The sequence below is a fragment of the Perissodus microlepis genome, chromosome 8, assembly GCF_051167445.1.
Source record: "Perissodus microlepis isolate ML-2025 ecotype Zambia chromosome 8, ASM5116744v1, whole genome shotgun sequence".
NCBI classification, from domain to species: domain Eukaryota; kingdom Metazoa; phylum Chordata; class Actinopteri; order Cichliformes; family Cichlidae; genus Perissodus; species Perissodus microlepis.
Window position 1 is genome coordinate 25,469,340 of NC_140468.1, and position 16,127 is coordinate 25,485,466.

General features: G+C 39.3%; 1 protein-coding gene across 2 annotated transcripts in view; it reads left to right on the plus strand.

Moving 5' to 3' along the window:
* Positions 1-7,468: 7,468 nt before the first annotated feature.
* LOC146382096 (myosin heavy chain, skeletal muscle) overlaps positions 7,469-16,127 on the plus strand; it is a 47,193-nt gene continuing 38,534 nt past the window's right edge. Inside the window, exon 1 of one of the 2 annotated variants that reach the window (XM_084938391.1) lies at positions 7,469-7,618. In XM_084938391.1, coding sequence (XP_084794517.1) covers positions 7,535-7,618 — 84 coding nt within the window. In that variant the 5' untranslated portion in view covers positions 7,469-7,534. Of the gene's footprint in view, positions 7,619-13,429; positions 13,829-16,127 lie in introns of those variants that run through there. The other variant, XM_084938390.1, reaches the window with a different exon arrangement.

The window sequence follows — 16,127 nt, forward strand, 5'->3', positions numbered from 1 at the left end:
CAGCTCACCATAACGAACCACAACGACGCAGTAATTCCTGCTAAAGGAGACTTGACCAAGTACTGAATATTTAAATTCGAATATTTATAAGAAGATACACGTGTCTGTCATTTTAACCACTTGATGTCAGTAAAGAGCTGCACATTTCTTAGAGGCTCTGGCACATTTGCACCGGGGTAATAAGTTTACCACAAAAGGTTGGGGGGTGATATGAGCTCATATTTTCTGCTCCCACAAAACTTACCAAAATGAAAGTGGGCGCTCTTTTCATCTCAAACAGCATTATTGTCATAAAACCTGGATTGTCTTTATTTACATACCTGCAAAAGTCACACCAAGTCACTGGTTTCAAGTAACGTTTGTGAACTTTTAAGTTGTCTCAGATCAAAGGCATGGAAACCATTAAAAATGCATATATGCTATATGTTGCATATATGCATATATGCTATATATAAATGCTATATGTTGCTGTGTAATGTTAATGCTTCATATTTGGATGCAGAGAGCTTTCAGATTTGGTTTGTGAATCGTAGCTTCAGGCAGCTAAAATATTAACAAGGACGACTTTTTGCTGGTGTGAAAAAGATGACTGTTTGTTCAAACCTGAGTGTCTTGTCCTTTTTAGATCCCATCTGATCCCTGAGGATCAGAGGACTGAGGTGCCGTCAGCTTGTCTGATCTCCAAACTTTAGATAGTTGCTATTATGTCTCTGAGGCATGTTCCATGAGTAAGTCATAAATTTAAAGTCATCAGTCAAACTACCAGCAGAAATTGAAACCATACACTGTTTCTTTGATTTCATTTGCTCAGTCTTTTTTAATTTGTGCCTCCAGGATGTCAGGATTCAATAGGACACCACATTTTGGTGACTTTGAGAATGTTATTGGGGAGAGTAATAGGTCAGACTCCTGAATGACCTTTTAAAGCTGATGCTTTTTATTTTTATATTGCTTAAAAATCCAAGAATGTGGAACAATGTGAATGTGAAGGAAAGGACTGAGCAAGAACTACTTCCTCCTGTTGCAGAAACTGAACATGTCCACATCCTGATGTATAAAGAACTGTGCCGAATGTTTGGGAAAGGCTGCTGCAGGTTCACAGGCTGGTTTGTAGCCTTGAAAGAAGTAGTAAAAGTATAGGTGACATTCAGCACTACTGTATCAGGCATTTCTTTAAGAAAATTTATCCTGTTTACAAAAATGCTGGACTCTAAAACAATTTGAAACAGAAATATGTACAGTTATAAGAAATTTACTGAATGTGTATAGGGTCCAGATAAGCCAGGATGTAAATTAAATCTTCTGTGTGGGCTTTCTGACATTTCTGGAAGCATAGTTGCAAAAGAAAGCAGTCTGGTAGTTCAGGCCTTGCAGGAGGAAATATTAGGGTGAATGTTGTGTGTGCTCTGGTTTGTCCTTTTTTCCCCAAAAAACAGGAAAAGGAATGTCAGTCAAGAGAAGCAAAAAGGGAGCAAAGAAAGTTAATGTTATAAATATGAACCCGTATTAAGTTTTACTATACATTTTGAAACTCATTAACCATAAATATTTTTAAAATTTGACAGGCCGTAGACTAAAATCTACGGATACGGAAGAGGATTAGGGCCACAATTAATTTTTTTCCCCAGAATTCTGAGAAAAAGAAGTTGGATTGACCCGTGCATGCACGGCGCTAATGCGTTAACAAGCTAACCACGCTAACGCGTTGACGCCGTCACTGTGCGCTAACTCGCTAACGGAGATTTGCCACGTTAATGCGGTTATGGCGTTAACGTCATTTTAACGAGATTAACACTGACAGCACTAGTTATGAATACATTTTCTTTTTTTTTTGGTACCGGCACTGGTTTTGTCTTGTTGTATTTATCCGTGGCACCTTAAAGGCCGGTCCATGAAAATATTGTCGGACAAGAACCGTGGCGCAAAAAAGGTTGGGGATCGCTGGCCTTCAAAGCAGAGAGAGGTCTAAGCTGTAAAGTGACTAAAGGACAGTACAGAATTAATTTCCTCTGATCTGTTGCATCATCTGCTGAGCTATGATCACATTAAACCAGCTTTGTCTCACGAAGAACATCGTAACATAAACACCTCGTCTCAGGTTTTCATATTAAAAAACAGAAGTGACAACGGTGGGTGTACAAAGTAGTTTGACCTTTTAACACTCAACCCTCTATTCAGATATGCTAACAACCTTCTATCAGGAACCTTGCTGTAACTTTTGACTCAGCTCTGACTTTGGACACTCAAATTTATTGGTTCGCTCCTGTTTTTATTATTTAAAAAATATTGCTAAGCTGAGTCCCATTGTTTCACGCTCAGAACTAGAAATGCTCATCCATGCATTTGTTTCATCTCGTTTGGATTATTGCAATTCTTTGTTCACTTGTTTAAGTAAAGCCTCTGTGGATCATTTGCAAGTTGTTCAGAACGCTGCCGCAAAGCTTCTGACCAAATCTTCTAAATCCTCCCACGTTACATCTGCTGATCCAGTTGCACCGGCTCCCCATAAAATTCAGAATCCACTTCAAGATTTTGACTTTGACATTCAGGGCTCTGCATGGACACCTATATCAGAGATCTTTTACATCAGTACATCCCCAGCAGGTCCCTGAGGTCATGTGATCAGGGCTTGCTGGTCGTCCAACATACAAGGCTGAAAACGAAAGGCGATAGAGCGTTTGTAACTGTAGCCCCCAGACTCTGGAGCTCCCTTCCTTTAAGCCTGAGATCTGTGGACTCAGTGGTTTCATTTAAAAAACAGCTAAAAATCCATCTTTTTAAACTTGCTTTTGGTTGATTTCTGCTTTTATGTTTTAGTTTTTCTGTGAAGCACTTTGTGATTTTTGTCTTGAAAGGTGCTATGCAAATAAAATTTTACTTTACTTACTTACGTTATATGTTGGGGACCAAAATGCTAATACTACACGGTGATTGTACCCATCGACACCAATAGTAACAATCCTTTGTAAATTGACTATCACTATTACTTAATGTAGAAAGCTTTGAATGGAGCCAGGCTAGCTGTATCCTGTGGTTCCTGTGATTTTGTGCACTAAATCTGTTTCCATATGCAACACACATTTACCCACACAGATTAAATCCAGTGTCCCACTTTAATGGTTTCTAGTCTGATCCCTTTATTGTCTTTGTGAACTGAGACCACAAAATGTGTGAAGTGTCTCTGGACGAACATACACAGTTTAAAACAAGGGGCCTCTTCTTGTTTCCCTGCCAGAGTTGTAATCTTTGTGTCAAGATTCAGCAGCCGACTCAAACCTTTAATTAATAAAATTCCATAAACATGTGTCATGCACAGGCAGATGACCTGCTATAAACAAGCCAGAGCAAGACTTTAAGAGCAGAAGTGCCACCTCTTTACTCTGATTCCAGATCAGACTCAGCCTTTTGTACTTCACCTCTTTTCTTGATTCCAGTAAGCACTCGCTGATCTGAGATCTGTCAAAAAGCCTGGAATAAGAACCTGCTTCTTTTATAGCAAGTGGGTAGATACAGAACAAATCAAACTATAATTACATGTCATAGAGTGCAGCTGGATTACTGCAATTAACAGGTAAAGCTAGTGATTATCCTCCTGTTTCATGGAAAAGTATTTTTTGCTACATTTTAAGGCCCTCTTTGCTTTTCTGTTTAAACACAAGCAACTGTGTGCCTTATTTATTTATGAACTTAGCCCAAAGTAAGGCAGATGAGTCGGATTACATCCCCTAATTATCTTTGCAAATGTAAATAAAGATACTATAAATGTGCAAAGCTCACAGTATGTTAGCATGGATTTAACATATTTTTTGGTGCTGTGATGTTCAGGTAGTAGACTTTCACTTGTTTGGCTGTGCATCTTACTACATCTTTCTGAAACAGCTCTTATTTATACTCTTTAATCTCTGCCACAGATTAGCTCAACAACACAGCACAACACAAACAAGTGCTCTGCTAAAAGCTTTGGATCAGAACGCTTAGGTAATAGCAAATGGCCTGGTGCTTATGTGGCTCTTATCTACTCTACCTGTGAGACTTTAAGGCACTTTATACAACTTGCCTCGTTCACACAATCACTTTTTTCTGCTGAACTCGATCTGCCGTTCACATGTATGCGTCTCTTGCCCAATGATATTTGGCATGCAGACCGGAGCCGCCAAGGATCAAACCACCAACCTTCCAATAGATAACCTGCCCAACTTCCTGAGCTACAGCCGCCCTTACAACAGGCTGTTTCACTTCCTCATTATGTAGTGAAGTTATGTAAATCCAAGGCGGATTCCTGCAAACACTGTGGGATTAAGGAAATTATTTTATTGCTACAATATATCCTGCATCATTAATAATATAATCTATAGCATTGATACTGCATTAAGATGTTCATTAAAACCTGCCGGCCTCACATTAACCTTTTATTACAGGTGCAACCATAATAATTGTACACACACATTGCATTTTGTGCTTATTAAAGAGTTGAAGTTCAGTCAATTAAGGAAAGGTCATAAGCCTCGTTCGGCACGATGTCCAGACGATCTATTGTGTAAGTGACTTGGAGCTGCAGAAGGTTAATACTGCATACACGCCTACAAAACACATATAATACATACAATCTAGAAACAGGCCTGAGCGAAGGCCTGAATGTATTCAGCTTCTTGTTGCAACCTGTTGAATTTGAGTTTGCTTAGTAACAGGTGACAGAAGATGTGTCAGAGAGGAGGACAAGTCCACGGGGGCCTTCAGGGCCTGAAGTCATCGCCATATTTGGAAAAGATGCTAGAAAGAGGAATTTCTGTGTCTGCCTTTAGCTCTAAAATTGATCATTGTCTGTGAACGATGCACATAATGTTCTCAAGATGCAAATAATGTTCTTATAACGCATGAAGGGGCGATAACCCTGACATTATAAAAAGCCATTGTCTGCGTATTTTGGGCGAAGAAGTCCGCTGATGTGATGCTGTGTGCTTCTTCCCACGCGTGTGTTCTTAATAAACTCTTCATCTGATTGCACTCTACTGGGCCTCCATTGGTTTGTTTTTGTGCCACATTTTCGAATTCGGGACAACAGTCAGTAGAAGGTTAGTTTTATTTGATAAGTGATATTTAACAATTTAGATTTCAGTGAATGTGATAAATGTGTAGCAAACTGTTGTAAAAGAAACGCTTCTGAAACACCATTCAGCAAAACACTAAACATTTCTAACTCAACCACATACTAATTGTTTACTTGCACCAATCTCTTTCCTTACCACTAGGAGACTAGGAATCTTGTACACCTAGCTATACCTCAAAGATGTTTATCACATTTTGACATTGGAAAACCACGGTTTGTCAAAATGGGACATGAATTAAAACATGTAAAAGGAGTATTTCCTACTCCCTTTTCTATAAAATTGGTTAAAAAATAGTTTGTGCTCATCAAATATTTGTGGTAGCTAGCTAGTTAGCACGATAGTTGCAGAAAAACAATGAGTTGTTGCTTGAGTCATCTTGCATCATCCTGCACATAGAAAAGTCTTTCTTCCTTGTCACGGTAATGTATGATCTTGTTAAATGCTATATCTGTTTTGACGTTTACTGCCTTGATGCCAGATCTCTCTTGGAAATGAAATTTGGATAAATGAAGAATTAATAACTAGACAATATAATGCCCACATTGTCATCTTTAAAATTTCTATTTTTTTAATCTCGGACACAGGCAGCCATTTGCCTCATTTGAGAAGCAGCAAACCTACAAGTTGTCATCTAAAGGGTAATTTATGGTCCCACAAATGTCCCTGTCTGCATATGCAATAGAGACTGACTTAAGACAGAAATAAACAGAGAGGGATTTCCACCCACCGCAAACATGTTCCCATGCTTTTCTCCAAAATGCCAACGCCATATTGCTGAACTTGGATGACGTATGCGTCAATCAAATGCTGGTTGGAAGAACTGAACAGTGAGTCAACACCGAGGCATTCCCTGGACACCCAAGAGATATAATCTCACCAGTGTGCTCTGGGTCTACCCTGATAGCCTCTTTATGGTAGGATATGGCCTGAACACCTAACCTGACTCTTTTTGATGTGGAGGAATAGCGGCTCTACTCTGAGCCCCCCTGGAATGACTGAACTCTTCACCCTATCTCTAAGGGTAGCCAGCCACCCTCAGGGGAAAATACTGTACTATTCACTAAATAAACACATTCAGAACCAATCATTCAGAGCAGGTAAGGTTGGAAGCATGAGTTAGACAAAGTTGAGCACCATATAAACCAAACAAGCTGGAAGTTGCTAAAATCTTTAGCTTAGCAGAGCTCAAGAGTTAATGATCATTGTCTTCAGGCTTGTCATTACACATTGTTGTTGGATTCAGTCAGAATATATTAGTATTTCCACTATTATAAATGTAAAAACAAACAGAAACGTGACTTTTTACTCTTTATAAAGATAAAAAATAAATTCACTGGGACATAAAGTATATTTTTTATGAGCACAAGATCAATTTCTTGAGCTTTGCATGCATGCTGACATCCACTTGACTGTGAGTCAAGCCATAAGCCAAACAATAGACAATAAGCCTCTAAAAAATCCCAAGTTTCCCTGCCAGCTTGATTAAAAACTTCGGGGACCTGTTCTTTTCATGCCCACAAGATGAAACAAGATAAATTACCCACTGCTGTCATTTTGCCTGTGTTGCAAGGTAAACATATCATTTTGTGCATGATTTCCTCCTGCCTCCAGCCAGTAGGTGCAACAGATCTTTATCCAGCAGATGACACACATAAAAAAAATACCCAGGGGGTATTTATTAAGTTATTAAAGTAGTTTAATTAATAAATAAGTAATAATAAAATATATGCATGAATTATGAAGCTATTGCACGACCTAGAGACTTCCAACTAGCAGATAAATGAGAATATGAAATGCTAGTGTAAATTCAGTCATAGCCTGAAGTTTGTGAATTACTTGTGTGAGTACCAGAAACTTTTACTTTTAACTTTTTTCTTGCAATAATCCAAAAAATATAAAAAGCATTGTACATGCATTCCTTACAATGTGACGCTGCTTTTTCATGGTATTGTTACAACTTTAATTTAATGTAAATGGGTTTTTTTCACCATTAAAATTCAGTATTTGTTATTTTAAAAACAGAAAATAATAATGTCACATGCACAGCACGGTTTGGTTGCAAATGAGCCGCTCTGTAATATGTGTGTGCTACATTGTTGCGGTAAAAGCTGCCAGTCTGTCTTCTTTTGTTATGCCTTTGTCAGAAGGTGGCGTAGCTTTGGGCAAAGAGGAGAAATGTGTGCATGTGTGGAATCAGGGTTTAGAGCGGCGTGGGGGTGTTCAAGCTTGTTTTTTGTTTGCTCGTCATCTCCCTCCCTCCCTCCCTCCTTCACTCCCTCCCTCCCTCCCTCCCTCAGGGTCAGGTAGCATGCATAGCACACTCTCACACACACTCACACAGCTTCAAGAGAGCACACACACATTCTTCACTATCTACCCAGAACCTGCTTGGGTGAAGACAGCATGTGCGTCTGTGAGCTGTGAGGATGGAAAAGAGAGTGTGTGTGATCCAGACTGACTTCCACCAGTATAGACCCACCATTGCTCTCCACAACAGACCCCTGGCACATGTAAGAAAAATGCCTCTTTTTCTCTGGCACTACATGTTTTCCTTCTTCACTTAATCTTTGCTTATTCATTTTTTGCAGACTTTGTGTTATTTAATCTCTCCCGGTTAGTTTTCTTTCTGGCACTGTGCTTCCACCATGATGCAGGGCTCTTCCTTGTTCCAGGCCCACACCTCTAGAAAAGAGGGTCCTTCATTCAGCAGGGGGCATCAGAGTGTATAGGATCATTTGTGAAACATAGTGTATGTGCTTTTCAAGTTTTTTTAAATTTACTTTAAGATTTTCCATGTTTCAGGATTAGTATCATTCTTAAAGTTTAAGCTGTGAGTAGCTAAATGTGTAGTTTTTCCTCTTCTTCTCACAAGCTCACACATACATTTCAGTGGAATGCAAACACAGACAAGCATCAGAAAGCCTGAGGAGACTAAAACAGTGAGTTTCATTTGCTTGCTCACTGACTTAAGGTACTGCTGAAGGATCAATTACAACCACTTAGAAAACATTGGAAGATTTGAAGAGTTAAAGCAAAGAGTTTTATGAGGAGATCAATACAACTCCAAACTACTGAACTGGAGCCAGGTAGCAACTCCAGAGTTCCCCTTAAACTCACTGACATCATTCTTTATGGAATTAATTACTAATATTAAATGATATCAATAATGAAAAACAGTAAAACAAAGTGTCTGTGAAGATCATGGTAGTCTATGGAGCTGAGAAAGAAAAGCATCTGGACTTCTTTAAGCTTCTTGAAGATGTTTCACCTCTCAGTTGGTGGAGAGTCCCAGATTTTTAAGCCCTATTGGGAGTGTCCCTAAGAGGGCCGTGGACCCTATTGATCCCCTGCCTGATCACATGAAAACAGGTGTAGGTCACTATCAGCCAAGTAAAACAAAGTATTAAATGTGACAGCGGGGGCATGTACTGCAGCCTGCCAGCAGGGGAGCATCACAAGATTTTTGACCTCTTTTGGGGAGCTGTCATGTTGTGCAGCTTTATATTAATGTATACTATCTATGGCGTGTGTGGATATTAAAAGATAGTCAAATGATATGAAGTAATGTAAGGCTGTACTTTTGATGATGGCTACTGCAGAGTAACTGATTACCATTGTAACTTGCCCATCACGGATGATATACAACTCTGTGACCTAGACCATGGTGGCTCTTTCAGCTGGCTGGTTCCTGTCTCTCTCAGTAGTTTCACATGTAGCAGCTGGGTCTGTCAGCAAAGACACAAAAAGCTTGGTGGTTTTCTTCTTTGATGATGGTGCATGTGGGTCATGCGGCTCAGACGGGATACTTTGTTTCTTTGTGTGTTTCCTCCTAAATTGAAAGGAATCCCACTGATCCTCAGATAATGTTATGTTTAGGTCTACACACTTCAAGGTAACTACAGTCAGTGTTGTCTATAATTCATCCAACTGTTATGCGGTCCAATAATGTAAGGTATTTCAAATCAACCTTATCAGGACAATAACTCACAAAGAAAAGAGCAGCTCTTCAGTGTAACTACATGATGACAGTCATATCACTGATATAATTTATAAGCTGGTATTATTGGACCTGACCTGCAGTCAGTTGACCACATGAGTGTAAGTGAGCTATGAGGTGCTTCGCTGACCAAAGGCTTGCTGTACCTCCCTCCGCGACCTGGATCCAGAGTTCAGCCAGAGGCCAGGCTTCGCTCTGTGGTCCATTTATCTGGGAGCAATTTGGATGCTGAGGATTTTTTACTGTACAGAAATGCTCTGTTTGCAGCAATAAGCTAACAATTCAAGGACGACACACACCTGGATAAGAAGCACCCAAACACAGTAGATGTGCATTAAGTATCACTGAGCTTTAGAGCTACAGGTTTTGTCAAGTTTTTTGCTTAAGCTCTGGGTCTACAGTCACAGTCTTACCTGTATACTGCAGTGGTCAGTAGCACTGCAGATGAAAGAAAGAATAAAGTGCATTCATCAAAGTCGCTCTGAGTAAAACTTCCTCACTGTCTGTTAGGATCTTTCCCATTTACACACTGTGCTATTACCTTTAGCTTACTAGAAAAACTAACTTTAATGATTTTTTCTACTAAATAATGCGCCATTATCTCACAAACCTTTACATTTTATTAACAGAAGAATGATTTAATTTGCACATTCATTGAACAGCCTGAAATTAGTCATTAAGGCTCACTATAGTAAAACAAAAAACATATTAAGAGCTAGCTATTTAGTGGTTGTTAGAGGCATTGCAGTTTGCTATGCTTACAAGTTAACTGGTTCTTAATTATGATCTCACTAGGGACTGTATTACTAGTTTTAACGCATTGCTACTAAGAACCTCCCAGCAATGACTTTTGCTCAGGCACATTTTGAAGACTATAACTTTATTCCTGAAGTTTTGTTTTGCACCTACATATGCAAATATAAAAGATATTAATTTCTTTTTTTATGGATATTAGTGATGAATGATTAGACTAAAACATTAAAAGTGACGGACATCTTTGCTGAGGTTTTAATATTAAAAAAGATCAAAATGATCTTCAAATGCCGACTTTAGACAATTTAGAATTTGTTCTTTTTTTCCAAAGGCTTGAAAGTAAACTGACTATCACTTGCATCCTTCTGTCCAAGCTCACACTCTGTTAGTCTTTGACTCTTTATGCTTCAATAAGTGACAGGATTTTTCTTTGCATTTAGCACCTGCCTGTGCAAAGGTATTCAATTAAAACTGAGCATTAACTAAGCAGCTTTCAAAGCTTCAATGCATGATCCAGAGTTTGCATAATGATTTTATGACTTTTTTCCTGAAATAGTTTGGCTGTTGACTACTTGAGTAATGTGAATATTAACTGGGATAACACACAGGCATGGTAACTATTGGTGGTAACTACTAAAGAGTAACTATTATGGCTGTCCTTATTTTCTGCTACACATTATATTATTACAAATATTAAACATAGTTACACAACTAGAGGTCAGCACACGTATGCAAGCAATCCCTGTATGCAGACACGCAGACATTTTTTTCTTGGATGTTAATGATGGTAATAAGAACAGTAGCCCCGCCCACCTGCAATCTTCTGTTTAAAAGTAGCAGCCACTCAAAAGAAGGTTTAGTCAGGGAGGGGGTTTGTTTCAGAAGACAAGGAATAAGTTAAATAAGGATTATTTTTGAACTGTGAATCAATATAAAAGTGGAAATGGATTAAGAATAGAACAACAGAATAAGTCCCCTTTTCATATTCATAGTCCTCGGTTGACTTCAAAGTATATTCAGGGAGTGCATACAAATTTTACTGCACTGCGAATCAGATGGACACTTGGAAAGTTTTTTTTCTGAGACGAGGTGCAGAAACACCTCAGAGCTTCAAGTCAAAACATGAAACCTTTGCTCAAGTGTAATCCCCGGCCTTCACACAAAGCGGGAATGCGCTGCAATAAAGAGAGTACTTTATTTGTGCAATATCAACAGTGGTGCTGGCATAAGGGGTTAATCCCTGTGATCATGCTAAAGGTGAACCATTGATGTGTCACATTTGTCTTCCTCTTCTTTTTCTGGCATCGGCGTGCAGATTGAAGCTAAGTGAGACATTAAGTCCCGCACTGACAGGTGAAGGTATTGTGTGTTTAATCTGACTACAGGCAAAAGGAAGTTCAGGTATGTCAGGTGATACACATGTGCTAAACCGTGTTTGGACAACATGGTAATTATCGGCGCACACTTTAAGAAAGATGATAATGCCCTTACTACTTTCCCTTCTGACGACCTGTACAGTTTGTCAGGCATGAGCAGTGAACTGGCTGTCACATCTCTGACAGCCCAACTAAAGACAGCTCTTTTTCAGATACCAGCACTCAAGCAGCAACAGGTTTTTGTGCATGTGTGTGTGTGTGTGTGTGTGTGCGTGCGTGCGAGCCTGCCTTTCTGTACAGTAACACAGCATATGCTTTTTAACACCTTCTTCAATGGATAATGACATTGTTTTATTCCAGATCCACTTCTTGTTTCTTTTATAAGTTATTCCAGAATTACTTGCAGAATCTTGTTAGGTGAGCAGAGAAAATAAAAGAAAATATATATATTCTGGCAGAAAGTTTAAATGCATGCAGCAGACAGCCGGTCTGTTGCTTTGGATAGTGCATTTTGTGTGAAATTGAAACCATTTCCTGCAATACATTTAATGCGGGTCTTTATTGTGTTAAAATACCCTGTCTAAGAATTCAGTGCAGAACAACTCACATTTCTATTTGCAGTATAGACAAATACTATTGTTCATAATCAGAGGGTTCAGAAATTCCATGCTTCTATTTCAAGGTCACATTTGCTACAGCAGAAAGCAACATCCTAATGGTTATCTAAACAAAACACAAAAGTAAGAAAATGTGTGTTTGGTTGATTATTTGTCCATGCTTCTTGGAAATAACTCTCACACCATTGGAAAGCAAGGGTACTGGTTATTATAAGCAGACCTTTGACAAAAAAATAAAAAGTGAGTGAGCAAAGTGAGCAAACCCACTCTGGACACTAACTAAAATTAAACTGAATTAAAAGAAACGGTAAAATAAAAATAAATATAAAAAAATAATTAGACATTAAAAACTATAATAACTCAGATGGAAACCTGTTTATTTCCCCTAAATAGTGCCACATTTGTAAGGAAAATGCATTTGTGTGTTAAGCAGCAGGGTTGAGCATGTGGATGGATTATCTCAGTTGTTCTCCTGACTGACGTTTGGTCAGTTTAAAAATCTTTTTCCTGCCATGTGATTGCATTTGTCCCCTAACCATCGTTAACTTTTAACTTTCCACTCAAGTGGAAAAAAGTTAGCATTCATCCTCCAGCCTCTGTGTTTCTGTTATGCTAACCATAGCTGTGTAGCTAGCCACCACATCATTATATACCAGCTAGCCCAACTTCAGTAACCTTACAAATATCACTGCTGTTTAGTTTCCTGTCTTCATTTATGTCGAAAGATGGTGTATCATCTTTAGATGGAAACTAGCGAGCTAACTTCCTACTAACTTCTAACTCTGTTAAATTTAATAAATTCTGTTTTCATGGATGTTAGACTTCAATGTTACACCTGGTAGAGCAGCCACACTGATCATTTTATTAAAGACAAAAGGATTTAGACAGTTTTTAACTCTCAGTGATGCTGCAGTGTTCCTTTGACTTTGGGACCTGAAGCAGAGTTTGGACCTGGAAACAGCTAATGAGGTCAGAATTAAAGACCAGGTTGTAAAGCAGAAGGGTTTAGTAACTGCAGCAACTGCAGAAGAACATTTGAAGCTATGGAGTGGGGTTGCTTATGATAAGGCGCCTTGGTGCTCTGCTGCTAACTGCTGAGTTCGAATTCTTTCCTAGCATTAATATCGGCACAAAAACTGATATTCATGGGCCGGGTACATGGTTATGTAGCTTATTTGTGGCCATACAGTGTAGGCTAGCTGGGATTTTATGGTGAAAAACTAGTCAACTTTCTTATTTCACTGCAACTCTATCAGTGACTAGATAAGTTGCTGGCTTCAGCTTTTGTTTTAGACTCCTCCAGCTCGGCTTTAGTCTTTGGCATACACTGATTCAAATCCTGAGGACATCTTGAATTGTGGTGTACATTAATCAAAAACGTGGCCTGGATTTTGAGAAGACCTTCTATTATAAAACCCCCACCAGCAGGAGATCCAGAGTTACCAGTCTTATAATAGAGAGCTGACCTCTTGCTTGATTTCTTACTTACTTCCAGCAGCACAGTTGTTAGTTTTTATTGTTGCAGTGCAAACCAGCAGGAGGCCAGTTAGGTAAAAGGGGAGAAAATGTGGGCTCATACTGGTGGATTCTTGGATGTCTTTTACAGGGCACAACTCCCTGACGTGTGGGCTTGTGTGTGTGTGTCAGATGTGGATTTGGAGGAGTTGGGGAGTGGGGAAGGCCAGACAGCAGTGAACAAAAGTGAGAGAGACTCAGTGAGAGCGCCAGACAGCCTAGCTGAAATACCAAGCCTTCTGTATGCATGCGTGTATTTGCAGATGTGTGTGAGTGGTGTTACGGGTCAGGTCCCTGTTTTTGCAGCCCGTTCATACAGAGGAAGCAGGGATGAGGGAGAGAGAGGAGCTCAGGAGAGCCATAGAGCAGAGTGACCGGCTCCTTTCCAAGGTCCGTGAACTAGAGGAGCAGAACACCGAGCTTAACAAGGAAAAGAATGAGGTGGCCACTAAATACCGAGCTGTAAGTCTCTGCTGCTTTTCCCTCTATGCCTCAACTTTATTCTTTCCCTTTCCCCTTTAAATAAGATATTCTTTTGTTTCACTAACTTGATACTTTGGAACTCACATAATTTGTGATTAAGCTTGAATTTCTGCTCGATAAGGGATTTTGAACGTGGTCATTATACCAGCCCCTAGTGTATGAAATTAAGTGGATAATGATACCTTTGCTGAGGGAGAGACAGAAAGAGAGAGAGGGATGGAGTCACTGTGGCAGTCGTATTAAATCTGGATTTTCCTTTTCTTGCTGTGCTGACTATTTTCCAACTGATTATTTTATGTAGTGAAGAAGCACGAAGTATCTTGTTTTTATTTGTTTTTGTACCCAGACTGCTGTCAGTGCTGTGGGGCACCATACTGTTCCTTGGCTTCAGACTCACAGTATTACTGGTTTATTCCAAGGAGGAGTGTTTGAGTGGCACATCCCCTTCTTTATAGCTTCATAGGAGAAATAGAACAACCATTTTCTTGTCAGTCCATTAAAGAAGCACGATAAACTCTAGCATTAGCACAAAAGCAAAATTACAAATGAATGATATCGTTTCTTTTTTCTTAACCTGCAAATACCTGAAGTGACACGTGTGAACTCAGCTTTTACCCACTGAGGATTAAGTCTGGTGATGACTCCAACCCCAATCCTAACCCTTACTCTAATAATAGGCTTAAGTCTAAGCAGTTAGGGAAACAAAGAAAGTAATCATTTTAACTAATCTACATCAAAAAATGTTCACATTAAAATAAAAATCCATTTAGACTTTCTTGAAAACATAGGTTAGGAGTAACCCCCTATGACAACTTCAGAGTACTATTAGGTACTAATCAAGTACTGCTTTTGCAGGACCAGGCTGTTTGAGATATAAACTGGAGTGTAAATGTGGGACAGTCTCTTCTTCTTGTTGGTGGTCTTGCCATTCTGGTTGTGATACTGCCCAGAGTTCTATGCTAAACAAACATGACAGAAACCTTCACCTGTCTATGAGCTCTGGGCTTTTGGCCACCATCCCCTCCTAGTCTCCAAATCAACAAGAGGGTTGACTTAGTTTGCGTTACCTGTTTTGGTGCTCTGCATGTCTAGGAAGCCTGTGTGTAAGGCTTCAGACAGTCTTCATGAAGCAAAGGTTTCTGTTGTTTAAGATTTTTGGTAGTTACATCAAAGTTAACTTCCACCAGTGAACCCCTTGGCGATGGGGTTAGAAGTAGGTTAGGTTGGATTTTAGCTATGTTACACAATTAGAAGATGTTACTGTTCAAATCAACTCTAAATTTGGCCTGACAGCTTCTTCTCCTATAACATCTCTATTTGGTTAATAGGTGACAATTCAATATAAAGGGGAAGATTTGAACCTAACCCTGACAAGTGCAACAGTATCGACTTCTTATACTTGTGCGGCTTTTCCATAAAACATTATTTAGAAGTTGAACTAGAAGCTCCTTTTTACTGAACACAAATCCTGATGTTAATCATACTGGGTATATTCTCAGGAAGAAAAACGTGAAAGCTTAAAAAGTTCAAATAACTGCTTTCTATGTTGTATTGAGTTAGGGCATTATTTAGAGAGATTTAGGTGCTTCAAGATAACTTATTAGTTGTGAGAAAGAAATCCATCCTTCAGGCAGAGGATTTAGTGTGAGAGTGCTGCTGCCAGTGTTTGTTGAAAATGCTCCAGGGTTGCCCATGGGATCTGGTCATTATTGGTGCTGAGTGCCTTAGCAGACTTTTCATATGGCTTTGATGGAATACATCATAAACGCTTTCAAGGAGCTGGACCGTGGCCTTTGTCACTGTATTTTACCAGCGATCATTGTCCTTGTGTGCCTCTAATTACAGTGACCTTCAGAAGATTTCTTCTGCATAGTCACTTTGTTTGATGACTTGCAGCTGATCTTCCTTTCTTTATTGATATAACAAGTAAGTCTTTAAAGTGGGTTTAATTCGGAGGAAAAGATTTTCCTTTATAATCAGCATTCTTCCAAATTTTATAAAGTTACTTCAGCAGAGACAAAGTGTTAGGACTATAATCCCCCCCCCCCCTTTTTTTATTACCCTTTTAGAGTAAAACACAACTTTTTTATTGAAATCACCAGGTGTGCGCTGGCTCCCACTGTGTCTTTTCTTCACTGCTTAGATTAGCCAGCCACAAATAATGACGTGAATCTGCAGAGGAGACAGATCAGCCAGCAGAGTTCATGTCTCGGAGACCTCCAGATTTGACTGCAGTGAAAAATGTGACCCCTTGTCAGAGTTGTTTAATGCTAAGGAA